At 56.0% G+C, this 26,629-nt stretch overlaps 3 protein-coding genes across 3 annotated transcripts; 1 reads left to right on the top strand and 2 right to left on the bottom strand.

Moving 5' to 3' along the window:
- The first annotated feature begins 1 nt into the window (after position 1).
- On the top strand, positions 2–11,016 carry SPHK2 (sphingosine kinase 2). The gene is made up of 7 exons (XM_023736285.1): positions 2–260; positions 2,629–2,793; positions 6,188–6,659; positions 7,694–7,843; positions 8,331–8,425; positions 8,517–8,632; positions 9,218–11,016. The coding sequence occupies exons 2-7, from the start codon at positions 2,755–2,757 to the stop codon at positions 10,299–10,301; spliced, it is 1,956 nt and encodes a 651-aa protein (XP_023592053.1). The 5' UTR covers positions 2–260; positions 2,629–2,754; the 3' UTR covers positions 10,302–11,016.
- Positions 11,017–11,116: 100 nt separating this feature from the next.
- DBP (D-box binding PAR bZIP transcription factor) lies at positions 11,117–17,548 on the bottom strand. The gene is made up of 4 exons (XM_004381686.2): positions 16,860–17,548; positions 15,633–16,043; positions 13,573–13,784; positions 11,117–11,616 (listed from the first exon to the last, which is right to left on the bottom strand). Exons 1-4 carry the CDS (start codon positions 16,996–16,998, stop codon positions 11,401–11,403), a joined length of 978 nt encoding a protein of 325 aa, XP_004381743.1. The 5' UTR covers positions 16,999–17,548; the 3' UTR covers positions 11,117–11,400.
- Positions 17,549–17,931: 383 nt separating this feature from the next.
- CA11 (carbonic anhydrase 11) lies at positions 17,932–23,831 on the bottom strand. Its single transcript, XM_004381685.2, has 9 exons — positions 23,122–23,831; positions 22,959–23,033; positions 22,090–22,232; positions 20,236–20,421; positions 19,914–20,009; positions 19,678–19,750; positions 19,438–19,592; positions 19,057–19,222; positions 17,932–18,132 (listed from the first exon to the last, which is right to left on the bottom strand). Exons 1-9 carry the CDS (start codon positions 23,186–23,188, stop codon positions 18,107–18,109), a joined length of 987 nt encoding a protein of 328 aa, XP_004381742.1. The 5' UTR covers positions 23,189–23,831; the 3' UTR covers positions 17,932–18,106.
- Positions 23,832–26,629: the final 2,798 nt, after the last annotated feature.

The raw sequence follows: 26,629 nt of genomic DNA, 5'->3' as shown, positions 1-26,629 counted from the left end.
GCTAAAGGAGAGAGTCCGGAATACGACGGAGTGACAACCAAAGAATAACAAGAGCGACGTCGCAGAAGGAAGGGCCAGTACGTCGGAGGCCTTTCTGGCCTTCAACAGGCCCTGTTCTCTATACTCTTCCTGAAGAAAATGATCTGGGAGCGAGAGACATGTCGCGCGGAGCTAGGAGGACGCGTCACGCGGTGACGCTCTGGCCCGACGCCGACAGCCTCTCACCGGCTCCGGAGGACTCGGCAGGCCGAGTATTGGAGGTGAGGAGGCGGGGCTGGTGAGGCTAGTTCGGGCGTTGGAAAACCTCTGATCCTAAGCTTCGGGCGTTTCCTGATTTATCTCACGTCTTCCGTATCTCCTGTTGCACCCCAAGCGCGGCCGCAGGTCAGGAATTTCTACTTGAGGTCTAACCCGAAATCTTCTCGCTGCAGCCTACTCTGCATTTCCACCTTTTCGTTCCCACTTTCCCTCCTGCCCCCAGATGGCCCTTCCCTGACTACCCCCAGCCTTCGTCTCCTGAGGTCGGCTTTTCCCAGCCAAAGAGGTTTTACCTTGCCCAGGGGGCGTTGGTGCGGGGGGTATGCACGGTACGGAAGGCAGAGGAAGTGCACTGAGGCCCCTGTCTGGGGGTCGGGGGTGGGGAGAGCCGGTAAAAAGATCCAGAAAAGGGGGAGACAGATCGGGGTAGGGGGTGGACGTACGTTGGTAGTGGTGGGGGAATGGAAGATGGACATCCAGAGAAGAAGAGATGTAGAAAGATGTGAGATAGTGCCTTGCCCCGTCACCAAATTCAAATCCTGGCCCTTTTGCTTACTGTGTAACCTTGGGCAAGTCCCTTACCCTCTCTGTACTTTACTTTCCTTATCTGCAAAATGGAGATGATAACAGGTCTGCCACATCGAGTGGTTTCCAGGATTCTCAGTTAATAAAAGTGCATAGGACAATGCTGTGCACATAATAAGTGCTCGATGGTATTGGGAAAGAGTGTTGAATATACCATGGACTGTCAGAAGAACGAATAAATTTGTCTTGGAGGAAGCACAGCCAGAATGCTCCTTAAATGTGAGGATGGCGAGACTTTGTCTTGCTTACTTTGGACATGTTGTCAGGAGGGACCAATCCCTGGAAAAGGACATCATGCTTGGTAAAGTGGAGGTGTTACCACCGAGGGCATGGAGGCCCTCCAGACTTAATGGGTCCTTGTCTTTTTTTTTTAAGAATATATAGAGGAGACAATTTTTGGGTTCAGCTCTAACAGGTTTATTTTACTTGTGACAAGTAACAGGAGTCAGTCAGGGCTCACGCCTCTCCAAAAGACTGTCTCACAAGGAGAAGCAAGGCTAGGGCTTATATGGGTTCGGTGGGGACAACAGAGCAATGAATATTCAGTGGGTTTCTTCAGAGGGGTGGGTGCTCCTTGGAATGGTAGTGCATACTAATTAGGTTGCCTGTGCATCTGGAATCCAGGATGGAACCTGCTGATATCCAAGACGGAGTCCCCTTGGCAGCTCTCGGCATCACTTATGGGATATGGCGCAGGTGCACTGATCTGTATTACTTCGACCCCTTCGGTGGGCCAAAACAGTGGTCACACTTTGTTCTTCTGCACATGCAGAACCTGTAAGAAGGGGAAAGGGACCAGAAAAAACATGAAGGAGGAAATAGTAATTCACGGGTTGTTCTGACCTTATTTTATGTTGATAAGATGTGGTTCCTGTATACCCAACTTCTAGTTGGTAGTCTTTTAACAGCTCTTTTATTCTGCCAGCACAGTTAACCCTATCTGTCTCAGAGGGTCATCGAAAAAGAGAGGACTCTCAATGAGATGGATTGACACAGTGGCTGCAACAGTGGACTCAAACGTAGCAATGATTGTGAGGATGGTGCAGGACCAAGCAGTGTTTTGTTCTGTTGTGCATGGGGTCACTATAAGTCAGAATTGACTCGATGGCACCTAACAACATAACAAAAATGAATTCTTATTGAGTGTGATCAGATGGACTGGCTGGGGCAGTAATGAGGCTGAACCTTCAAACCAGTTTAAACCAGTTCAGTCATGGCCAGTGAAGCAAAATAGGAACAGACTCAAAGTTTTCCCATTTGGCAGATTCAGCACAGTACCCAGAATGGGAAAAACTACAGGTCGAAGCCCTGGAATGGGAGACTCGGAAGAGGCATAGTGAGCTCTTTCAGGAGTCTGATGCATGAGATTGGATTATTGGCAGGACTATGGAGAGCGACACACATTCAAAGCAGCACGGTCAGCTGCTGTCTTTGAGTGGGACAACGCTGCTTCAGGCTGTGCTCAAAATCCAAGGGCAAGAGATTTGGTTGCTATGCGATGCAAGTGCTGCCCTTGTTCTCTAAGAGGGAGATTAAGTTTCTAGCAGGGCTTCAACTCGTAATTTTTCCCATTCAGGCTCTTTCCGGTTCACCATAACTTTAAAAATTCAAGTCTGTTCCGGTGACACTTCCTCAGCCATGACTGAACCAGGCAGAACTGGTTTGAAGCCCTGCTGACCTACCCTCTCTTTCTTCCTTCCTCAGGGAGGCCCTACCTGGGAGGTTCAAGCACACCTGGCAGCACCTATTGCTGTCTGCCCTATTCACTGTGCCTCTCCTCCACAGAGCCAAAGGCCAGGCCTGGATTGTGGTGTCTGACTCCTTGCTCCCCCTGCTGTGCCCCCACTCACAGTAACCTAAGACCCAGGGCCTGGGTCGTGCTGATGTGGTAACAGAACAGAGGGCAGGCAAATGAATGGATGCCTTGAAGCAGAGGAACAGCGGGACCAGGTAAGGGCCCATCTGAAAGCCAAGACTGCAATACTGTGGGATGCATCACCCAAGGCCCTGCCATCTCAGACCTTCTCTCCAGGCAGGTCAGATTCGCTTTCTCTCCATGTCACAGACAGGGCAGCTGAGGTCCAGAGAAGCCAGGGGCTTCCCTGAGGTCACACAGCAAGTCTTTGTGAGGGGCCTGGAGCCCCTCATCTCTCCTTCCTTTGGGGGGCTCCAGGCGCTCATCTCTGCTTCCTTTTCCTCCTCCTCCCTGTTCGCTCGTCTCTGTAACTGGGTCTCAGTGTTTGAGTCTCAGCTTTTTTGGTCAGTGTCTGCTTTTCTCTCTCCTGGTCCCAAGCTCTGATGCTGTGTCTCTCTGTCTCACTGGGTTTCTGTCCCTCTTTCTTTGCGGGCATTCCTTGGCACTTATTATCTGATGATGTTGCTACCCTGGAGGTGTCCCTGGGTGGTGCAAATGGTTAATGTGCTCGACTACTAACCAAAAGGTTGGCGGTTCGAATCCAGCCAGAGGTGCCTTGGAATAAAGGCCTGGCGATCTACTTCCAAAAGATCACAGCCATTGAAAACTGTATGGAGCATAGTTCTACTCTGACACACATGGGGTTGCCATGAGTTGGAATGGACTTGACAGTAACTGGTGGTGGTGGTGGTGGTTGCTACCCTGGGTTGGATGCAAAGTACATTGTCTGGCAAGAAAGGAACTTTTTCCTCCATTTGTCTCTTTCTAGTAAAGTTCTGTCCCTGTCTAAGTCTCCTGATATGGCCTTACCCTACTTCTTTTTGGAGCCCTGGTGGCGCAGTGGTTAAGAGTTACAGCTGCTAACCAAAAGGTTGACAGTTCGAATCCACTAGCCACTCCTTGGAAACCCTATGGGGTAGTTCTACTCTGTCCTGTAGGGTCGCTATGAGTTGGAATCGACCCGACAGCAATGGGTTTCGTGTTTCCTTTCCACCTCACCATGCCTTTGCCTCTGTGTGTGTTTAACATCTTTGCTTTCTGTCTCTCTTGGTCTCGGTCTCTCTCAGCCTCTGGGCCTCCCAACATTATTTCTCTAAGCCTTTCCCCTTCCCCCGGAAGTCTCTCTCCCCATCTCTCTTCTGTATCTCTCTCTAGACAAGCAAGCCACTGACTGGGTCATTCACTGGGCAGATGTTTATCTCATGTTGCCTCCGCTCTGGTTTGAGCCCAAGGTAAATAATCTGTGAATTAATGAGCCTCTCGTCCCTGGTTTTCATTCCAGAGTGTCATTTTCGGGGTCTTCTGTCTCCTTACCTTGCTCATTGTCACTCTTGCTGCTTTTGTCTCTTTGTATCTCTGCTTTTCTCTGTCTGAGTCTGTGTCTCTTTGTAACTGAAGTAGAGACTTCCTTCTCTTGTTGTCTCTGACTCTTCTGCTTCTCTGGGTTTCTGCCTCGCTGAATCTGTTTTACTACCCCTTTGCACGTTTTTGGGCATTTGTTACCGTATGCCTGGGTTGTCAGGCTCTCTGTCTCAGCAGCTAAAGTCTCCTCCCCCTTGTCTCATTTATAAACTCAACGGATGGGACAGACTCACGTGCCCGCGACAAAGATGGCGGCATTGTGGCTGGCTATGGGACTGGGACACCCCCTCTGCTGCGCGTTTCCCCTCACCTAGGATGGCGGTGGGTCTCGCCAGGCGGGATGCCCCGCCCTGTTCTCGGGCTCTTCCCTCGGCCTGCCCCTGCGACAAGCTCGCGAGTCGATTCGCTCCTCCCCGCGAGCTCTCATTGGTCCGACTCAGACCGGTCGCTCGGCGATTGGCTAAGTCGAGCACACCCTTCCCCCCACCCCCAGATCTGATGGGAGTGGTTGGTGCTGTCTTGAGGGGCCGCCTGGAGGAGGACCCGGCATGTGAAGAGGGTGCGGGGGTTGGGGAAGGGGCCCGAGTTGGGGGGACTGAGGAACTTAGAGGAACGGAGACGCAGGCCTGGGACTGGGGTATCGGGGTGGGGGATGGAGATGGAGCTCCAGGACCCGGACTGAGGGATCCAGGGTTCTGGAAATGGGATGGGGATGGAGGCCCCGGGCTGGGAGACCCGGGGACGTAGACCCAGGCTTGTGGGTCAGGGGACCTATGGATGGAGACCCAGGCCCAGGTCTAGGGTAGCTAGGGAATGGGGAAATAATGGAGACCAGTTCAGAGACTGGGGGTACCCCAGGGACAGAGACCCAGGCCTGGGACTGGATCTAGGGTCTGTGCCTGAACCTGATTCAAGGCTCCCAGAAGGGGATCGGTGCAGTTTGGGGGCGGAGGCAGGTACCCCGGACCTTTGGGAGCCACCAGGGAAGGGAGGCAGAGGTGGCTCCTGATGATGGGCATGTGTCTGGGGCAGCTCTGGGCCCTGAGAAGGTGCTGGCCGGCCCAGCAGTTGGCTGGGCAGGGCAGTGAGAAACAAAGGTGAGCAGGAAGGAGGAGATATGGTCAGAGGGCAAGGGAGAGGCTCTGGGGAGGGGACCTCAGTCCCGGCTCCCACACCCTCCCTGGAGAGCAGGTGGCCAGACGCCCAGGTCAGTGCTCAGGGGCTAGCTCTCAGCCCCTGCCCCTCGAAGGTGCCAGCATGTGGCCTTATCGCTCTCTGGCCCCCGAGTCCCTCCGTGTTGCAGCCTTTTCTCAGTCTCCATCTGTCCACACCACCTGCTTCTTGCCTCTTTCTCCTCTGTCTTCTCTCATCCTTCTAACTCTGCCCCAGATGTCTTCCCGACCCTTTTAGAGGGCATCCTGGAGTTCCTGAACTCTTAGCTCCTCTCTAAGTATCTTTCGGCGATCTGGGTCTCATCTCATTGATGCTGTATGTCTCCTTCCCCGTGTTTTTCTGGCTCTCATACCTTATTCCTCTTTCACTTTGTGTCCGAGTCTCTCTCTCCCTTGTTATTCTCCCGCTGTGGGTGTGTGTGTGTTTCTGTTCCTGCGTGTTTCTTTCTGTACGTGTCTCCACCATCCCGATTCCACTCCCCTGCCTTATTTTCCTACAAAACCCTCGTCATCATCCAACACACTGTACATTTTACTTCATCTTGTTTTTCTGCCATCTAATTAGAACGTAAATTCCATGAGAGCAGGGATTTTTGTCTGTTTTGTTCCCTACTGTGTTTGCTGGGGCTGCCATCATGACTGGCATGTAGAGGATACTGAGTGGTTATTTGGGGAATAAATGAGTGAATGCTTGCATGCCTGAGTCTCTGGACCCTCTGGGATGCTGGCCCTGTGTCCTCAGGGTCTCCCCATACCTGTTGGGGCCTGTTTTTGGTGCTAGTATCTCACCTGTCCGTGCCCCTCATTTGTCTTCTCCTGTCCACAGGCCCTACCCCTTCTTCCCCACACCCTGGTGGTCCTGGGCTCTGACCCCTGCCCTCCTCTCTCCCTACAGAGGCCGGACCAGGAGCTGACCTGGAGTCACAGACCCGGGCCTGGGAGTACCCTGGACAGGGCCAAGGCCATGGCCCCACCAGCACCACTACTGGCTGCCAGTACCCCCCTCCTGCACGGAGAGTTTGGCTCCTACCCGGCCCGCGGCCCCCGCTTTGCCCTCACCCTTACACCACAGGCCCTGCACATCCAGCGGCTGCGCCCGAAGCCTGAAGCCCGGCCCCGGGGTGGCCTGGTCCCCCTGGCTGAGGTCTCAGGTTGCTGCACCCTGCGCAGCCGCAGCCCCTTGGATTCCGCAGCCTACTTCTGCATCTACACCTACCCGCGGGGCCGGCGTGGGGCCCGGCGCAGAGTCACACGCACCTTCCGGGCCGATGGGGCAGCAGCCTATGAGGAGAACCGTGCCGAGGCCCAGCGCTGGGCCACCACCCTCATGTGCCTGCTCCGTGGGCTTCCACTGCCTGGGGATGGGGGTGAGACGCTGGGCTGTTGTTCTCGCCTGAGGCTCCCTCTGTCTGTACCTTTCTGTGTGTCTGTCTGTATGAGGTCTCTCACTGGGTCCCTGCAGAATCAGTAATACAGACAGAGATGGGCAACAGAAAGAACAAAAGAGTCTCTCACTGGGTCCCTGCTGAGTGAGTAATACAGACAGAGACGGGCAACAGAAGGAACAAACGGTTAAGAGCTCTACTGCTAGCCAAAAGGTTTGCAGTTCAAACCTGCCCATAGGCGTCTTGGAAGACAGGCCTGGCGATCTGCTTCCGAAAGATCACAGCCTTGAAAACCCTATGGAGCAGATCTACTCTGCACACATGGGGTCACCCAGAGTCGGAATCGACTTGACGCCAACTAACGGAACAAAAAAACACAGGCAGAAATGATTTGTGTCTGCTGCCCTCTGCTAGGCCCTTCTGTCCCCTCCCACTTTCCATGGGTCTTGAGCACAATGACTCAGAGGCCACCAGGCTGGTAGGGGCACCCGACCAAGACATGGTTAGCCACCACTCAGGGTGACAGGTGTTACAGAGGCCCTGTAGGGCACCCAGTAGCCCAGAGGTAACCTCTGCTTCAGCCTGGGAGGGTGAGAGAAGGCTTCCTGGCAGAGGCCCCCTCTGGGATCCTCAGTTGGCACAGGAAGGTGACTAGCCAAGGGTCCCCATCTCATGGGCCTGCCTTGGTCCTCCAGGGTCCTGCTGGCTGCCTGGGGGCCCCTAGAGCCTCAAGGGATGGGGATAGAGAGGGAGTCTGGCACAGTGGAGTAACCTGCTGCTGGGTCCAGGTGTTCCAGTGAGGAAAGTGGAAACCACAGCTCCTGCAACACAAGGAGCGAAAGAGTACTGGGATTAGACACCTGAGCCTTGCCTTTGTTCCAGCACGTGGGATGGGAGTGGGGCTGCACACCTGAGCCTGGCCAGGTGAGCTCAGGCTGCGAGGAAAAAACACCTTCCAGAAGGTTCTGGGTGCCAGTCCCCCACTGCTGGCCTCTAGATCCCCCTTCTCTCTGCAGAGATCACTCCGGAGCTGCTGCCCCGGCCACCCCGGTTGCTCCTATTGGTCAATCCCTTTGGGGGGCGGGGCCTGGCCTGGCAGTGGTGTAAGAACCACGTGCTGCCCATGATCTCCGAAGCTGGGCTGTCCTTCAACCTCATACAGACAGGTAAGGGCCTGGTCAGGACGGGAGGCAGGAGCTGGCAGATCTCACTCCGCCATCCTGGGTCTGAGTGAGGAAGGCAGGAGGCCTGGACACCTGAGTCCCAGGGGAAAACTAAAGGGGGCTGGACTCTAGGTCTTGGGGGAGTCATGAGGGGTGGGTCTCCTAGCTATTAGGGGAGCAATGGGGGAGGTCTCCTGAGTACTGGAGAAGCAGTGGAGGGTCTCCTGGGCCCTGGGGGGATAATGGGAGGGTCTCCTGGGTCCTGGAGGAGTAATGGGGGGCAGGTCGCCTGGGTATTGGGGGATGAATGGGTAAGGTCTCCTGGGTCCTGGGGGAGCAATGGAGGGGTTTCCTGGGTCATGGAGGAGTAATGGGGGGGTCTCCTGGGTATTGGGAAAGCAGTGGAGGTGGCAGGACTCTGGGGACTTACGGGAGCAGCGAGGTGAGTGAGGGATGAAACAACCTGCCTCACCTGCTGGCTCCCACATAGAGCGGCAGAACCACGCCCGGGAACTGGTCCAGGGGCTGAGCCTGAGCGAGTGGGACGGCATTGTCACAGTCTCAGGAGATGGGCTGCTCTATGAGGTAGGGCAGGAGCACTTGCTGCTTACCCTGCACCCTCGGGGACCCTGGAGGCTAGAACCAGGACTCAGGTGGCTGGTCTCCCACCCTGCAGGTGCTGAACGGGCTCCTCGATCGCCCTGACTGGGAGGAGGCTGTGAAGACTCCCGTAGGCATCCTCCCGTGTGGCTCAGGCAATGCGCTGGCTGGAGCGGTGAACCAGCACGGGGGGTAGGTCGGGCATCCCTGCTGGGGCACCTGCTGCTGCATCCCAGAGCTGAGGCTACAGTGAGGGAGGGATGAGTCCACCCAGGGTAGTAAGGACCAGATACATCTGTCCTGGTGGTGCAACAGTTAAGCACTCAGCTACTAACTGAAAGTCTGTTGGTTTGAACCCACTCAGTGGCTCTGTGGGAGAAAGACCTGGTGATCTGTTCCTGGAAAGATCACAGCCTAGAAAACTCTGTGGGGAGGTTCTACTCTTTTATATAGGGTCGCTGTGAGTCGGAATTGATTTAATGGCACTAAACATCTGTCCCCACATCTCTCCCTCACCCCATCCAGAGCCTTCCCCACCCCCCAGACATTGTCTCCTGTCTTCTTCTCAGCTGTATGCCTGGAACTGTGTCTGGCACACAGCAGGCACTCAGTGAATGCTTATCTAATGAACGAACTAAAACGGAGCCCAGTAAGATGAGCCCATCTGGAGGGAGCCGCCCCCTGGTCTCCGTGCTCTGGGCTTTCCTGCCCATCTGCGTCTTTCACCCACCTCCTTTTGCTTTTTCCCCCTGGGTGTCACCCACCTTGGGCATGAAGGTTTGCACCAGCTCTGGGCCTTGATCTGCTGCTCAACTGCTCTCTACTGCTCTGCCGGGGTGGCAGCCGCCCACTGGACCTGCTGTCTGTGACGCTGGCCTCAGGCTCCCGTTGTTTATCCTTCCTGTCCGTGGCCTGGGGCTTCGTGTCAGACGTGGATATCCAGAGCGAGCGCTTCAGGGCCCTGGGCAGTGCCCGCTTCACTCTGGGCACAGTGCTGGGCCTCGCCACACTACACACCTACCGCGGACGCCTCTCCTATCTCCCCGCCACCGGGGAACCTGCCTCGCCCACACCCACCCATGGCTTGCCCCGGGCCAAATCGGAGCTGACCCTGGCCCCAGAGCCAGCCCTGCCCATGGCCCACTCGCCCCTGCATCGCTCAGTGTCTGACCTGCCCCTACCCCTGCCCCAGCCTGCCCTGGCCTCCCCTGGCTCACCTGAACCCCTGCCCATTCTGTCCCTCAATGGTGGCGGCCCAGAGTTGGCTGGAGACTGGGGTGGGGCTGGGGATGCTCCACTGTCCCCAGACCCACTGCTGCCCTCACCCCCTGGCTCTCCCAGAGCAGCTGTCCTCTCACCTGTCACTGAGGGGCCCCCAGAAATTCCAGCACCCTCTGGGCTTCCGCATCCCTGCCCTGATTCCCTGGCAGCTGCCTCCACCTGGGGCCCACCTGACCACCTGCTGCCTCCTCTGGGTGCCCCGCTGCCCCCAGGCTGGGTGACAATGGAGGAGGACTTTGTGCTCCTGTTGGCCATCTCGCCCAGCCACCTTGGTGCTGACATGGTGGCAGCCCCTCACGCTCGCTTTGACGATGGCCTGGTGCACCTGTGCTGGGTGCGTGGCGGCATCTCACGGGCCACCTTGTTGCGCATTTTCCTGGCTATGGAGCGTGGTAGCCACTTTGGCCTGGGCTGCCCTCAGCTGGGCTACGCCGCGGCTCGTGCCTTCCGCCTCGAGCCGCTCACGCCTCGCGGCGTGCTCACGGTGGATGGCGAGCAGGTGGAGTACGGACCAGTGCAGGCGCAGATGCACCCGGGCCTCGGTACGCTGCTCACTGGGCCGCCAGGAGGCGAGTCCTGAGCCTCATACACAGCCTGGAGTTCGTTGGGGGCGGGGCCTACATTCCAAGGGGCGGAGCCTGAACTGGAGATGATCTAGCTGCTAGAGTTTAGGGCGAAGGCCTCAAGTGCCGGGGCCTGGCCCAGTCTCAGGATTGCACCCCCCCCCAGGGGACCAGACACAAAGCCGGAGGGTAGCCTGAATTCCAGGGGTGGGCAGGACGGTTACAGGTACATGGGTGCACCCCAACGGTATTGCCTGACCCACGATGGCAGGACCTGGCGTCTGCACTCCAGCCGCTTCTAGGGGGACGTGGCTCAATCCAGACCCTCGCTTCCAGCTCCTAGAGGCCAGGGCGACTGAGGGCGGAGCGTAGCTAACGCGGATGAAACCCGAAATATACAAGCCGGGGAAGGCCATAGTTAATTGGCCAGTCAGCACCGGGATCTCGCCCTGTCCACTTCGGTGCCTGCACTTAACTGGCCAATCAGCCCACGAGGGGCAGGTTCCCCGGGGCCCGCACTCGTATTTGCACTAATCTTCCTCCCCCCGTGGGGGCGGGGAAGCTTACTCCCCTTGTCTCCTGTCTCAAGTGTGTCCCTAGTTCCTGTCCCCGATCTTCAAAGCAATTGAAAAGGTCTATGCAATAAAGGCGTTCGCTTCATTCTTCTTAGGCCCTCGCCCCTTCGTCTATCCGGAAGCCCGTGGGAAGATTCGAGCGGTAGCACTTGAAGCAGCTCCTGCCTTGTGGACCGCTGCCCACGAGCCACGGCCTGTCTGACCCACTGGCCTTGAGCTGGGGCCAGGGAGGTGCCTCCTCCCCCACAACAGCTGGCTCTAGGGTTCTCAAGATTTATTCAGGATCGTGTTAACGGAGTCGGTGGGAGGCTGGGTTCCCCAGCAGGCTGGGGGCACACACACACAGCCCCCTCCCCACTCCCACAAGGGAGGGGGAAGGCTTGCTTTTTCTTAAAAATATAAATGTATTTATCTGCATTGTCACGTCCCTGGGGCACCCAGCTGACCGGCCCTAGGGCCACAGGGCGGGGAGAGTGGAGGGTGTCAGGGAGCAAGTCTGAGCAAGGTGAAGGAGAGTGCCGCCCGGTTGGGGGTAGCGGCCTCACAGGGCCCCGTGCTGGGCCTGGTAGCGGGACAGCACTGCGCGGTAGTGGGACAGCTCCTGGCGCACGGCCACCACCTCCTGCCGCAAAAGGGCATTCTCCTTCTCCAGGAAGGCTGCTCGCACCGAGATCTGGTTCTCCTTGAGTCGCCGGGCGTCGCGGGACCGCTTGGCCGCCTCGTTGTTCTTGTACCGCCGGCTCCAATACTTCTCATCCTGGGGGTGGGGGAGACGGCACTGAAGTCCAGGGGTGCCCAGGCCCCATGGACAGAGGAGGGGAGGGGTGGCCTGGCTTACTGTACCTTCAAGACCCAAGGGGCATTTAAGAGACCCCTAGAGCTTCTAGCCCCAGCAGTAGATCCTAAAAGATACTGAAGGGTCTGCCCTGCCAGGGCCCTGGTCACTGAGGAGAGCAGCCCCCTAGCAACAGCTGAGGCATGAGATATCCCACCCCCAAACAACTGAGCTTCAAGTTACCACTGTGCAAAGCCAACTCAGCCCTTCCCACTTGACAAAGGGTCTGCAGTCAGCACTTGGTTGCTAAGGATGCTTGTTCCCAAGCAACAGGGCCTTCAGGGTCTGAGAGCTTCTCCGTGAAAAGCAGTGCCATATATATCACTTCCATATCCTGATAGCAAAAGGTGTGGTGTCCCATAAAACCCTCCCAGAGCTGGACTCCTTTTGAGCATGGCTGCCACAACCCCATCCCTCCTCAACAAACATAAGGTAAGGCCTAAGTGGTCCCACTGACTTTGGCCAGTCTCTGACCCACTGGCTTTGAACCCTGGCCAGGGAGCACCTCCTCCCAACAGGCCCTAGTTGCTACAATAGTTGCCCCTTAGCAATGGAGCCCAGCCTGAGACCTCCGCACAGCACTATGCCTAGGGTTCTCCAATCCCTGAATTTGGTTGCTGAGGAGGGCCACTCCTTAGTAACAAGGCCCACCAAGCTCATAAAACTGCCCCCCCCCTTAATTAAAGCCTAGTTCTCGGTTGCCAGGGAAAATCCAGACCCTAGCAACACGGCCCTGCAGCAGGAGAAACCACCGGCCTAGGAGACTGCTTCTTACACAAGGGCATGGCAAAATCTTGTGAGAAGAGCCCAAGTGCCCATTGACAGGGGAGACCCAAGAACTGGCGAAGAAAGAATGCTAGAAAGATGTAGTCACTCCCCATAACCAGTTGCCTTCAAGTTGATTCCAACTCATGGCGACCCCATGTGTGTCAGAATAGAACTGTGCTGCATAGGGTTTTCAATGGCTAATTTTTCAGAAGCAGACTGTGAAAGGCCAGGTTTTTCTTCTGAGGTGCTTCTGGATGGACTTGAACCTGAGCTTGCTAACTGTCTTTACCACCCAGGGACTCCCAGACATTGCCCAAAGGACACCAAATCAGAATGGAGCACTGGCAGCAAAAGAGAACCTGAGACCTAGCCCAGTGAGAAGTCCAGCTCCAGTCACCAAGGCTTGGAGGGACTAGCAAAGGTTGCATTGTAGGGAGATACGGCCATTCCAAAGGATGCCCCAAAGCAAAGATCAGAGGCCCAGCCTTAGCTTGGACTGCTGCTAGGGAGTGACAGGCTGACACCCCATTGCTAAGGAAGGCTGTCCCTTAGCAATTGGGCCGAGTAGAGCCTGAAGCCTGCCCCATTGAGTGTCTTAGGCCCAACTGAGAAGAGAAGCTCCCAGCGTGTACAGCGGAGCCTAGCAAGGCTGGCTGAGTCTGCATCTCACAGTGATAATAACCAGTTGCCATGAACTTGGTTCTGACTCATGAAGCCCCCATGAGTTACAGAGTAGAACTGTACTCCACAGGGTTTTCAAGGCTGTGACCTTTTGGAAGCTTATCACCAGGCCTTTCTTCTGAGGCACCTCTGGATGTGTTCCAACTGCCGACCTTTCAGTTAGCTGCCCAGCATTTAACTGGTTGTGCCACCCAAGGACTCCACCCACAATGATAAAAACCCACTAACCCACTGCCGAGTCGATCCCAGCTCAATGATACATCTTCATAAATCTAAGGCCCAAACACCTGCCTCCTTGTGCCCCATGGCCAAGGAGTACTGATCCTTGGGTGCAGGTCAGGAGAACCTTCAATAATCCTATGAGAAGCCCAGATTGTGAAGAAAGGTCCATCCTGGCCAAGCCTGGGTCCCACCTCTGACCTTGCTCACCTTCTGCTCCTCTGGCACCTGGATCTTCCGTGCCTTCTTCATGATGGGCTGGGGCTTAAGTTCCTCCTCTGAGAAGCGATGTCTACGAGGGTCAAAGGTCTCGTGGCCAGGAATGCTGGACAGGGCTAGATCAGCTGGATCAGGTTCAAAGGTCATGAGCACCTCCACAGTGTCTGGGTCCACAGGGCTGGGTGTGTCCCGAGAGCTCAGGCCTTGGGGAAATAAACTGTGTCACTTAAGTGTGTATTAATTTTGGGAAGGGGGTTCCCAACATCTACCCCCTGCTCTGGTGTCATATCCACCCTCCTCTTAACCACACAGAAAACCCTTCTGGGATCTAACATAAAACCTGCCAGGGATCAACCTCCCCAATATAAGACAAGATGATTTCCTAAACCACAAAGATGCTTACAAATCATAGAGCTAACTACACTTTTACAAAGTGGGAAACTGAGGCCTGGACATAGCTGACTTGCACTAAACAATGTGATTCGGGACTATTAGCTCTAAAACCTCAGGCCTTCATATTCATAGCGTTAGCTTCTTTCCCATAGTCTAGCCTGAATTTTTCTTCCTGCAATCCTGACCAAAGCCCAGACTCCAGACGGTTAAGGGAAAAAGAATCCACTACATTGAAAAGAACTCAAGTTAGTCTAAGAGCTATTCGCTCCAGAGGGTTAGAGAAGAGCAGAGGAGGCGCCTCTGAGGTTCCAGAATGTTGGTTCAAGAAGAGGTGCCTGTCCCTTTAAGAGCGAGCAAGACAGGGCCAGCTGAGGACACAGGTTCGGGGCCGAGTCACGTGCTGGTGCCTGCTTCTCTCCTCTCCTTACCCCCCCCCCCCCCCCACTACACGGGCGCCCTCACGTTTCCTAGACCCCGCCCCTCCCCCGTGACTGCGCGTGCGCCAAGCGCGGAGGCCGGAAAGGAAGACTCACGTGGCGCGGGAATGTGCGGCTGGGAAGAGGAGGGGCCTGGTTCTGCCCGGAGGTCAGACCGGGGACAGGTGTGCCCAGGAATCCCCTGCTTGCAGCCCGCCCCTGGAGACCCCTAGGTGCCCGAGGGGGCCGACATTTCCTCTTCCTCCTGCGGCTCTCAACTCGCACTTCTCAATCTCCAAAGATCCGAGCCCCCCTGCTCTCTGGGGAACACAGGAGAACCACCTCCCCCTTCTCCCCGGAGCCCTAGCTCCCTAGCCACTGAGGTACCCATGATTCTGGGATCCCAGGCTCCTTGTCTTCCAGGAATCTACGAGTCCCAGTTCTCGCCCCATTGGAGGACCCAGAATCAAGACCCCCAACTTCCTCCCATCTGAAGGACTCCAGTACCCGGGACTGCAGCCCCTCTACACGGGAGGGGGAGGGTACCCTGGACCCGGGGATGCCACCCTCTGATGTCCTAGGGGACTAGAAGTCCGTGCCCAGCCCTTGCCTTCCCCCTAATAGAGGACCTACGAGTTCCGATCATTATCCCAGTTCCAGTCATTTCAGGGCCCACCCACTCCACAGTGAATAACAACGGAGTTCCGGGCTCCCAGCCCCGCCTCCGACTATACGGACCCTTGGTCCCCACGTCGCATAGAAATGTCCACAATGTCTCCCCACTGGACAGGCTTCTTGGGATTTGGGATCCCAAGTTCCTCCTCCCCTAGGGATCCTGGAGACCCAGTCCCTGGTCTACTAGGGGATACAGAATATGGCTCCTCAGGCAACATCTTTCAACTAACCAAAAAAATTCTCACTGCCTTCCATTCTGTTGAGACTCATAGCGCCCAGTAGGAGAGAATAGAACTGCTCTATAGGCGTTCCAAGGCTGTAAATCTTTAGAGAAGCAGACTACTGCCACAACTTTCTCTGAGAGCATCTGCTGACTTCGAACCCCTGACCTTTGGGTAAGCAGTCCAGCACTTAACCAGTGTGCCACAAGGGCATCTTTGAACCAGAGGGCCCAGAATTCGGCCCAAAGCGAAGCCCCACCATCCTGGCCCGAGGTCATGTGCAGCCCCACCCCCTGCAGTCGAAGCCCCGCCCATCCAGAAACTAGTCCCGCCCCCTCCGCCGCACCTGCGCGGTGACCGCCCGCGGCCCCGAGAGCAACCCGGGCGGGGGCGTGCCCAGGCGAGGAGCGGGGGGAGGCCGAGCCGCATGAGCCGGGTCCCGGCGAGGGCACCGGTGTGCGCGCGGGCGAGGGCGCCGGAGACGGGCCCCCGGGAGGCGGTGGACTAGGCGGGAGCCCGTGCTCCAGCAGGAAGGCGTCCAGGTCCACGTACTCCAGGTCGCCAAACGGCAGCGTCCGCTCCCACAGCAGCGGCGCCAACAGACCCGGACCGGGCACGGCCCCTGGGCGCCCCCGCGGGGACCCGCCGCCCACTACCGCCCCAGCTGGGGCCTCCGCTGGGCCCGCTGACTCCAGGCCCGGCCCAGGGACAGTGGTTGCCGCCGGAGCCGCCTTGCGCTCCTTTTCCTTCAAGATACCTGCGGGCCAGGGAAAGACGGGACGAGGTGGAAGAGGGAAAGGATAGAGAGGACCCCGAGTCAAAGAGATCGGAGAGAAGGGGGCATAGAGACCCACACCGCGGACATACAGGGATCCAAAAAGAGTGGACAAACGGGGGGGGGGGAATGGGGGAAAGACAAACACCCAGAGAGAGGAGGGGACAGAGATTCAGAGAGGAAGGCAGACACCCACAGAGAAAGAAGGGCAGAGACGGGGAGCGAGGCAGAGATGAGAGATAGGGACAGAGACCCAGAGTGGAGAGGAGACACAGAAAAACCCAGAGAAAGGGGGATGGAAGCCCAGGAGGAGGGTGTCACAGAAGGGTAGGCGGAGAGAGGGTTAGACAGGTGAGAGGGAAAAAAATGACAGCTCTGTAATTCCTCCGAAATACCCCCACTCCCCGTGCGTGCTGTTCTCCATCCCCCTCCCCCACATTCTTTAAGGGGCAGGAAGGGTCTCTAGTCCTCCGGCACATTCCTCATCCAAGGCCCCATGTGACCCCTGGAGGCCCCGCCCAAGCCCGTGTCACCACCGTGTGAGCACCCGACACACCCCCTCCCTCTGCCCCAGACAACGGGGGTCCAGACTCCCGGAAGCAAAAAGAAAAGGGGATAGGGGCCTGCAATCCTGGGTCCTCGGGGTGGACCAGGTTGAGAGCTGGTACTTTTGGCTCCAGAGTGCTAAAGGATCTAGGGGCTTGAACACCTGAGTAATTAAGTGGATAAAGGCTGGAAGAATAGCTCTTGAGTCCCTAACGGGGCTCTGAGTTGGGTGAAGTGGGGGCTGGAACTCACAGCTGGCCGGCTCTTTGGGCTTGTTGGTCCCCTGCAGAAGGCTCCGCAGCCCAAGCAGCGCTCCCCCTCCAGGAGGGGCCCCGGCCGGGCCGCCCAGCAGCAGGGGGGCCGGTGTCCTGTCGCTCGAGGGCCGCGCCATCACTGGGCACCTGCCCCCAGGCTCACGGGCTCATGGAGAGGCGAAGAGCTGGCCTGCCAGTCAGCGGCACACTCCCGTCGTTCGGGCGAGTGTCTGCCCAGGGGCAGGCGAGTGTAGCTTGCAAGCCTCCAGTGTCCAGAACACTGCAAATCCTAGGAGCAACGGGGATTCGCGGTCGTCTGTATAGAAATGTGCAACTCAAGAGGGTCCCCGGAGACCCTGCAGTATGAGCGAGGGGGTGACCAAATCAGGCAGCTGGCTCTTTGCAACCGAGGGAGCGAGGGGACACAGGCACTCCTACAAGGTGGGCGAGCCTGGCTCTTGCAAAATCTGCAGTTCTTGCCGGAAGGCGCTTTGCAATCTGCACCAAGAGGTGTGCGCGGAGGGGCAGGAGGAGGCAGCCGCCTTGAGGCGGGGCCAAAGCAAACTTCTTTTGCGGAAAAAAAAAAAAAAAAAAAAGCCAAACCAAAACACCCGACGCCACAGCGCGGGCCCCTCCTCCCAGCCCCCGCACGCGCCTGCCTAGCCCCGCCCGCCTCTTTGGCCATGCACCCCAGCCGCGTGCCTCCCTCCCTATGCAAGAGCGGGCCAATCGCATCTCGCTCTCTCGAGACGCACAGCCAATGGGACGGCCCTAGATCCGCCAAGGTCCAGGAAGACGCGTGAGGGGCTCCGCGCGTGAAGTTGCCTTGCCTTTTGGAAAGAGGCGGGACCCTGACCTACATTTGCCCAATAGGAGGCGGTGCTGGGGGCGGGACCGTGACCCACTTCGGGCCAATGAGGCAGGCGGGTGGGGGAAGCACATGGCTCCGCACGTGCTGCCTGGGGGTGGGGACTGGGGGGGGGGTCGTGGCTTAAAAAAGATGCATGTTCAAATGATTGTTCTGGGAAACAGCCAAAAACCCGAGTAGTGGGAGTATAGGAGAAGGAAGATTGGTTTCTAGAAGGCTGCTGTTGTTTAGTACCCAAATGTTTCCCCACCGCGCCTAGAATCAGACCATTGAGAAACAGGAAGTCTCTGTCCCTTTAATAGCTTTGTTTTGGGGGTGACTCCCCTCCCCTAGCGGGGAGACTTGGGACAGGCAGGCACAATCCTCGATGGGGAGTCTCAACGACCATGGGGGCCACCATCCACTGAAAGACAGAGGGCACCGGTGAAGATGTTAGTTTAGGGAACAATAGGGGTGTGCAAAAGAGCCGTGGTGGTACCGTGGTTAAGCACTCAGCTGCTAACCGAAATGTCGGTGGTTGGAACCCACGAGTTTTGCAGGAGAAAGATGTGGCAGCCTGCTTCCATAAAGATTACAGCCTAGGAAACCCTATGGGGTAGTTGTACCATGTCCTATAGGGTCCCTATGAATGGGAATTGACTGATAGCAGTGGTTTTGGGGTTTTGTTGTTGTTAGGGGTGTGCAAGTGCCGAAAGCAAGGCTGCTCAGGGCTCTACTATAATGGAGGCTGCGAAGGGGTAGATGGAACGTACCAGGCTGAGACGCTCTAGGGGTTGGACCACCACTGGGCTGAACCATAAGGAGGCAGCAAGAGGGTGGAATAGGGACGTCCAGCGCTAGGCTGAACTACGTGAAGGTACGGGGCGGGGGGAGGACTGTACCATGTTGATAAACCAGAGGTGGCCATTAGATCACCGGGCTAAACCACAGGGAAGCAGTAGGAAGGGAAAGGGATTGTACCAAGTTGACTCTCGATGTGGGGGTGGTGAAACTCGGGTTATACCACCTGGAAATAAGGAGGTCTGTACCATGTTGTTAAGCCATAGTGATAGGAAGTACTGTACCATGGACCAGTCGTTAATTGTTCTACAAGGAAGCCAGGGAGCTCAGGTTATATACCGAGTTGCAAAGCAGTGAAGAGGAAAGACAAATCATGGACCACCAATGGTCTAAGGCGGGGAGGTGGACTGTACCAAGTTGACACAGAGGGAGGAGAATGAGAGCTCGCACAGCAAAAGGGGGTAGGGCTTTGCCATATTGAGACATCAAGGGGAGACACACAGACGGGTTAGACCAAGACCTGGAGGGGATGCAGACTGGACCATACCATGCAGGCGGTAGTTGGGGCCTCGGCAGCGACTTTCGGGGTGCCGGGGGTCCCTGTTGCCCCTCAAGGCCCTGTGGGCCAAGGGCTGCAGGGGCCGGCCGTTACCGCTGAGGCTCTGGAAGATCTGGGATGGAGGATTCTGGCTCAGGAGTCTCAGGGAATGCATCTGCCGTGGAAGGGGGGAAACTGAGAGTGACTAGGGAATGGTCCTGGTGACGTCACGAGGAAGCCCCGCCCCTGGGAGCTGGGCAGCGAGGCAGTGCTCAGCCCCACGCACCCTGATTGTGCGGACCATCCCTCTTGCCCTCTCTGGTTCCGAGAGTCAGCGGAAGAGGTCTAGAGGAAGGCTGGGGGATCCCCAGGTCAGGGGCAGATGGTCACCTGGAGGGAGGTGATATTGAGGGCCCGGTCAATCAGAATCCAGGTGACAGTCTCCGAGCAGGGCGGGGTGCTGAGAGAGCCCTGATAGGTGATGAAGCCGAAGGATTCGGGGAATAGGAGTTCCAGGCTCAGGTCCTGAAGAAAGTAGGCATCATCTGCAAGAACATCAGCCAGAGTAAAGAGGGGGCCTCCTTGGACCCCCCTCCTCTGATCCACCTTCCCACCACACCAGGGACTCACTCTTGTAGGAAATGCGAGTGATGGTGTCACGGTTGAGAATGCGGCTGAGGAATGGGTTTGAGCTGCCGGCCACCTGTGACGGGGTACAAGGGGAGGAGCAGGAGTCCAAGAGTCCAACCCCCTAGTCCCCTCCTCCTTAAGGACCCAGGAGTCTAGACTACCAGACGCCCTCCTCCGTCAGACTCTGGAATCCAGGCGACCAACCCCTTCCTCCCTCAGAATCTTGTCTAACTCACATTGACAAAGAGGCTGAGAATGGCCAGGCCATTAGGGCCTCGGGTGGCCGCACTGAGGTTCCCATAGAGTTCCTGATTGAAGTGGATGAGCTGCACCTGAGGGGAGAGGACACAGATGGGGGGGTCCCCCAGCAGAAGGGGAGGAGAGAATGGCTCCACCTCTGGGAACTTTGGGTTTCCAGGTCAGGGTGAGGGTCAGTGCTCAGGGTGGAGGACCAGTTCTGTGCAGGAGAGTGGGGTGAAGCACAGGAAGAGGGTGAAGTGGGAGGAATTGGGGTGAGATCAGAACCGGGGTCAAGGGTCAGAGGTCAGTGGCTGTCACCTCAGCAGAGAAGCCCTGGTGGTTGATCTGGTGTTCAGAGCCAGCTCCGTCCCGCGCTCCAAAGAGCAGCCTCAGTTCACTGAGTCGGTGGCTATAAAGGAGGGGGCCCCCAGACACATTGACCACAGGCCGGGGCGCAGGAAGGAAGGAGACATGGCGGCCCGTGTTGTACAGAGTTCCCCGGAGCTGTGGGAGAGGCAGAAGCTGTCATGGGGACACAGATCTTTTCCTTCCTGTTTTCCACTCCAACATTTCCCACTTCCTACAATCATTTAGTCATCCAGCATAATCTGAGCATCAACTGCTTGCCAAGTTCTGTGCTGGCCTGTGGTAACCAAAAAAACCCATTGCCGTCAAGTTGATTCCAACTCTTGGTGACCCTATAGGACAGCGTAGAACTGCCTCATAGGGTTTCCAACCAAGGCTGTAATCTTTAGGGAAGCAGACTGCCACCATCTTTCTCGGAAGGAGCCCTGGTGAGTTTGAACTGCCAACCTTTTGGTTAGCAGCTCAGTGCTTAACCACTTCACCACTAGGGCTCCTTTTGGCCCATGATAGGTGCTCAATATTGGTTGGATTCATTTAAGTAACAAATTTACTGAGCTGCTACTATGTGCCATGGATGCCAGGAATAGAGCAGCGAATCAGTAGACAAAACTCCTGAGCCTCATGGAGCTTATGTTTTAATGGAGAAGAGATGGACAATAAACATTCAATCACATTAAGTAGCAGCTTAATTAATTACACCTTGTGTCCACAAGCTCTGAGAAAATGCAATGGGGGACCCAGTCTAGATGGGGGAGGGTAACATTTGTACAGAGACCTGAAGGATAAGCAGGGGTTAGTTGCAAAGAGCAGGGAGAAAGGGCGTTCCAGGAAGAGAAAAGAGCAAGTGCAAAGGTCCTGAGGTGGCCTGTTTTAGTGACAGCCAAGAGGCCAGTGGGAGAGAAGCCCAATGAGCAAAGGAGAGAATGATAATGGGGGCCAGATAATGAAGGGCCTTGTGGACAATGATGGGAGTTTCATATTTTTATTTAAATAACTGAATATATATAACACACTTGGCACAGTGCCGCTCAGGCACTTCATAGGTGCTATGTGTTTGCTATTATGACTTATTCTAATAGAAGGATTTTGAGCAGGAGAGTGGAATGATACAATTTGCATTTTTAAGCATCTCTCTGGCTGTGGTGTGGAGAATGGACTGCATAGGAGGCAAAGAGGCAGGCCAGCAAGGAAGCTACCAGATACGTGAAGCGGAAGGAATTGAATGATATTTAGCAGGGAAACTAGAAAGGACATGGACTGGGAATGGGGAGGGAGGGAAACATTGGGATCAGGAATGAGTCTGAGGTTTTTGGCTTGGGCAGCTGAGTGAAGGGTAGTGTGGGCTCTCATTAGAAATGGTATTGCAAAGTGGATAAGGGTGTGGCCCACTAGGAACATACTGCCTGGTTTTGAATTCCTGAGCTGGCATTCTCTAGCTGTGTAACCCCAGGCAAGTAACACAACCTCTCTGTGCTTCAATATCTGCATCCATAAAAGAGGAATAATAATAGCAGGTCTTTCATAGGGTTATTATGCACATTAGAGGGGTTTGTCAAGCTTTTAAAACAGTGCCTGGCAAGGGAAACAGTTGTGGTTTACTATTGCTTCTGCGGAGACGGAAGATTGGAGGAGCCATGTTTGGGGAGGGGAGATTCATTTTAGAGTGTAGGGAGCCTTCTCTCCTCCCCAGTGCTGTATACCCCTCCCCAGTGCTGGCCTCCCATCTCAGCCATCCCCCCTCAGACCCCACTCATACCCACCCCTACAAGATTCGTTCAGTAATCCCTCCTTCTAGACCCCCCTTACCTTCTCTCCCCCAGTGCTGAGCCTCAGGGGGGGCAGAAAGGGGTCATAAAGGACCCTCTTCAGCTCCACATCCACGGGGCTCTGCCGCTTCCCCACGGCACACAAACTCCAGGCTGCATTCACCAGGCCCCAGAAGGGAGGCCCTGGGGGCAGGGGGTTCAGGGAGGAAGAGGAGTCAGAAATAGGGGCGGGGTCACAATGCTGGGGTCTAGTGAGAGAGGACTGTGGTCTGGACTCCTGGATCCCAGAGGGGAGGAGAGGCTGGGGGTCTGGACTCTAGGTCTGAGGTAAGAAAGAAGAGGCTGGGGTCCAGAATCTTGGGTCCTGGAAGAATCTTAGTTTCCTAAGACCCCCTAATGCCTCCAGCCTCTCGTTGATCCATCTCATCTTAAATTATGTCATTGGGAGGAAGGAACTACAACTACCAGAAGTCCCCAGGGCAGCCAGCTTACCCATCCACTGCCTGCCTGCCCCAGTGCCCTATGGGAGTTGTAGTTCTTTCCAATCTCCCTTGTCCCACAGCTGGATAATGACGTACTGGGGACAGGAGTTGCAAGCCAGGACTGGACAAGGTGGGAGACGGGGGCCACTGAACCGCTGGTTCCCAGCAGAAGCCTGGATCTGCCTCTTTCCCTGCAAACACACTCTCTTCCACCCCCACACTTTCCTTTAACTCCCTCCCACTCGATACTTGAAATGCGCATGTATAACGTCCCACAGTGGGTTCCCGGGGTTCAGCGGTGGGGAGGGTGGAGGGGGCTGGGACTCAAGGTACTGGGGGAAGCGTGGGTGCTGGGGACTGAGACTCCTATGTTTGAAGAAGGAGGCGCCTGGGGGGTCGGACTCCTGGGTCCCCGCCCTGGTTGCACCTGGCACGAAGTTTCCCTGGAGATTATCCTTGTAGCTCCACCAGTCCTCGGGGTCAGGTGCTGGTCCGATGTGAGCTGGGAAGAGAGCAGCCTGAACCGTCTCCTTGACACCCCCACCTCCAGCCCGCCTTTAGGGGCTCCTGCCCCGACCCCCAGGTCTTACCTGCCACCCCCAGTGCGGCCCAGAGTACCAGCGCGCGAGGGGCGCTCAGGCGAAGGGCACCCCCCATCCCCGGGAGGCCTTCCAGGGTCCCCTTCTCAATCCCCTGGCTCCCCTTATCTCAGCTCCTCTGTCCCCTCTTTCTGGGACCCTCTCACTTCAGGACTCCCAAGCTTCCTCTCCTCCCTACAGGGAGCCCCAGTTCCCCAAATCCCAAAGCAGCCAGGGATGGAGACCACCCAAACCCACTCCTCTCCTCTCTCTCTATGCCCCTCCTCCTTCCTTTCCTTTTTCCTCCAGACCCTCCCGCCTCCCTCCACCTCCGGATCTGCCTACCTACTCGTCTCTGCCTTCTGCCTCTCCCCCAGGTTACCTCTAGATTTCAAATCCACACCCCCCTCCTGCTTCTCTTGTCATTAAGCTCTCCCAAGCCACCTAACTCCATGTCTTCATCCTGCTCCCCATCACCTCTTCCTCTTCCTTCTCTGCTCCTGCCTGCCCTCTCTCTCTTCCCTCCTTCACCTCCTCCCTTTCTCCCTCTCCCTGTCTCCAGCTTCCCTCTCTCTCTCCCCTCCTCCTCTCCTGCCTCTTCTCTGTTTCTGTCTCTCTTCTCTCTCAGCCTTTCCTCCCTCCTCCCCCTCCCTCTCTTCTCTCTCTGGGTGTTATTTTTTTTTTGGGGGGGGCTCTTCTCGCAGCAGCGAACACTCCTTGGGGCTGGAGGAAGGGGGCTGCACAAGGAGCAGGATGAGGAGTGGTGGGGGCTGGCCCCCAGCTCCCAGCCTTGCTGGGGCGATGGGGGCGGGGGTGGCCCGGACACCTGGGGCCGGGAGCTGGCAGTTCCCGTCCTCCGCAGAAGGGGGAAGGGGAGGGTGCTTAAGGTGGATATGGGATAGTTCTCCGAAGTCCCCGCGGGCAGGGCTGGGCTCGGATCCGAGGTCCCCAGGCTCGCGGGGACCCAGGTTGGGGCCTGTCCTAGCGCTTACAGCCCGCACCCGTGCTCCACTCGGTCCTCCGCCGGGGGCTGCCTTAACCGGGCTAGGGGATCCCCTGGGAACCTGGAGTGCGGTGAGGGCTCCTGACCAGGAGGGGGAGGCAGAGACCCGGAGAGGGAGAAAGAAGGGCGGGGAGGAGGAGGAGCCAAGAAAGCCGAGGCGAGAAAGAGCTAGAGGTGAGGTCGGAACTGTGGCGGCTGGGGAAGGAAGGGGGCCAGAGATACAGGGAGACATGGCGGATGGAGGCAGCAGGTTGGAGATGGGAGAGAAGGACAGAGACAGGGAGAGACCCAGAAGGAGAGCCAGTGATTGAGAGAGATACAGATAGCCACAGAAAGAGATACAAACAGAGTTGGAGACAGAGAAATATGCAGAGAGAACACAAAGAATGAAAGATACAGACAGAGCAGAGAAAAAAATGCGGACACGTACAGAGAAACAGACATAGAGACACACAGAGATAGAGGCAGAGAGACCCCGAGACAGAAAGAGACCCATCCAGCAGGTTAGAGATGGAAGAACAAGAAGCCAGGCATGAGAAGGGGAGGGAGAGAAAGATCCAAAGACAGAGACACCAAATATTAAAGAAACAGACACAGAGACACACATTTAGCAGTAAAGGCAAAGGAGAAATAACAGAGACAGACAGCCTCAGAGACAGACAGAGATAGATACAGACATCTTGTCGTTGTTAGGTGCTTTCGAGTCGATTTTTGACTCATAGTGACCCCATGTGACAGAGGAGAACTGCTCCATAAGGTTTCCTAGGCTGTAATCTTTACAGAAGCAGATTGCCAAGCCTTTCTCCCAAAGAACCATTGGGTGGGTTCAAACCACCAACATTTACTTAGCAACCGAGTGCTTAACCGTTTGCACCACCAGAGCTCCTTGATAGACACATAAACCCATTGCCTTCGAGTCGATTCCAACTCATAGCGACCCTATAGGACAGAGTAGAACTCCCCATAGGGTTTCCAAGGCCGTAATCTTTACGGAAACAGACTGCCACATCTCTCTCCTTTGAAGAGGCTGGTGGATTCAAACCATCAACTTTTCAGTTAGCAAGGGACTGCTTAACTGTTTGCACCACCAGAGCTCCTTGATGCACACATACACATCTACAAATACAGAAACTCGTGCCAAGAAGGAGTGTAAAAATGGTGGCGTGGCAGGGGCATCTGAGCTCCTCTAACTTCATGAGGGAGAGAGAGAATCAGCATCAACCCAAGGCTGATTTCCTGTGAAGCAGAGGTTAGACATACCTCCTCTCTTCAACCTTTTTACGAGTTCTGACACCAGCTGTCCCTCCCATGGCACTCTCTACTCCCCTACTGGGTTCGATGATTCATTACAACGGCCACACAGAACTCAGAGACCATACTCACAGTTATGGGATTTATTAGGGAAGTAACAGATTACAATTCAGGATTAGGGACGACTTAGGATACAGTTCTTCGGTCAGAACAGCCTCTTCTCAGCCATGCCCACAGGCAGGCCTCTCCCTGGCCCTTGGCCTCTTGGTCCCTTGGGCCGGCCCAGCCTCTGCCCTGCTTGGGCAAGTGTTACAAAACTCTTTAGCTCCACCAATAAGAGCCCAGAGGCATCCTACTCCGCCAGTAAGCCTTGGCCCGAAGGCGCTCAGCTCTGTAGCTCCATGGGTCAGCAAGCCTAGCTCTGCCATGTGCCTGGAGGCACCCCACCCCGCCAGCAAGCCTCCTGCTTGAAGGCAGTCAGCTTTCTCGCATCAAGGGCTGGGAAGCCCGCTGCACTGTGTCCTTCCAGTCTCCTGGTTCTGCTGTTTCTCTGCTGCTGCTTCTCCCTGTCTTGCAGTCTCTGGTATTATAGCTCTCTCTTTTCTGGGTCTAGGAGGTTCTCAGTACAGGGATCCTGGGTCCAAAGGACATGCTCCACTCATAGCTCTTCTTTCTTGGTGATGGTGAGGTACCCTTTTTCTGCCTCTGGGATGGCTCATTTTAAGCCTAGTGGGATGGCAAAAATAACCAATCCCCTCATTAGGGTTCCATACACCTTACTTGCATTATTAGCAAGCTGTCCAGTTCCCTTGGTGGGCAACAAGCATGTTATTTGCATAGTCCCACCCAATCATTGTGTGGGAGTCACCAAGACTATGGCTTGAAGGGCCATATTAAGTAATTCACTGCACTGCAAAGAGATATCAACAGAAAGGCACAGACACGTGGAAGGAGACAGATCCAGAAATGGGACCAGCTGATATAAAGGGAGAGACTAAAGAGGAATCAAAGAGACGGGCATTCAGAGATGGAGAATAGGAAACGGACATCCATGGGCTGAGATGCCCAGAGAGTCAGAGATGGAGAGAGAGACAGAAAAAGCACTGAACAAAGATAGGTATTAATTATTCATAGCCGCATACAAATTACCCCCAAAACTTAGTGGCTTAAAACAACAAACATTCATCTCACAGTTTCCGAGGGTCAGAATTTGGGAGCAACTGAGTTGGGTGATTCTGACTTGGGATCTGTCATGAGGGTACAGTT

Source organism: Trichechus manatus, unplaced genomic scaffold, assembly GCF_000243295.1.
Source record: "Trichechus manatus latirostris isolate Lorelei unplaced genomic scaffold, TriManLat1.0 scaffold00087, whole genome shotgun sequence".
Lineage (NCBI taxonomy): Eukaryota > Metazoa > Chordata > Mammalia > Sirenia > Trichechidae > Trichechus > Trichechus manatus.
Note: the sequence above shows the minus strand (reverse complement) of the source record. Positions and strands in the feature narration are given on the sequence as shown.

Excerpts from the sequence above, each read along its gene's own strand:
- SPHK2 (XM_023736285.1), top strand. The coding sequence starts at position 2,755 with ATGAATGGATGCCTTGAAGCAGAGGAACAGCGGGACCAG. Across the intron at positions 6,660-7,693 it reads TCCACTGCCTGGGGATGGGG|AGATCACTCCGGAGCTGCTG; the intron begins GTGAGACGCTGG and ends TTCTCTCTGCAG. Across the intron at positions 8,426-8,516 it reads GAGATGGGCTGCTCTATGAG|GTGCTGAACGGGCTCCTCGA; the intron begins GTAGGGCAGGAG and ends CCCACCCTGCAG.
- DBP (XM_004381686.2), bottom strand. The coding sequence starts at position 16,998 with ATGGCGCGGCCCTCGAGCGACAGGACACCGGCCCCCCTGCTGCTGGGC. Across the intron at positions 16,044-16,859 it reads GCCCAAAGAGCCGGCCAGCT|GTATCTTGAAGGAAAAGGAG; the intron begins GTGAGTTCCAGC and ends CCTGGCCCGCAG. Across the intron at positions 13,785-15,632 it reads CGCGGGCGGTCACCGCGCAG|GCCTGAGCTCTCGGGACACA; the intron begins GTGCGGCGGAGG and ends TATTTCCCCAAG.
- CA11 (XM_004381685.2), bottom strand. The coding sequence starts at position 23,188 with ATGGGGGGTGCCCTTCGCCTGAGCGCCCCTCGCGCGCTGGTACTCTGG. Across the intron at positions 22,233-22,958 it reads CCAGGGAAACTTCGTGCCAG|GGCCTCCCTTCTGGGGCCTG; the intron begins GTGCAACCAGGG and ends CCCTGCCCCCAG. Across the intron at positions 20,422-22,089 it reads TCAGCACTGGGGGAGAGAAG|CTCCGGGGAACTCTGTACAA; the intron begins GTAAGGGGGGTC and ends CCTCTCCCACAG.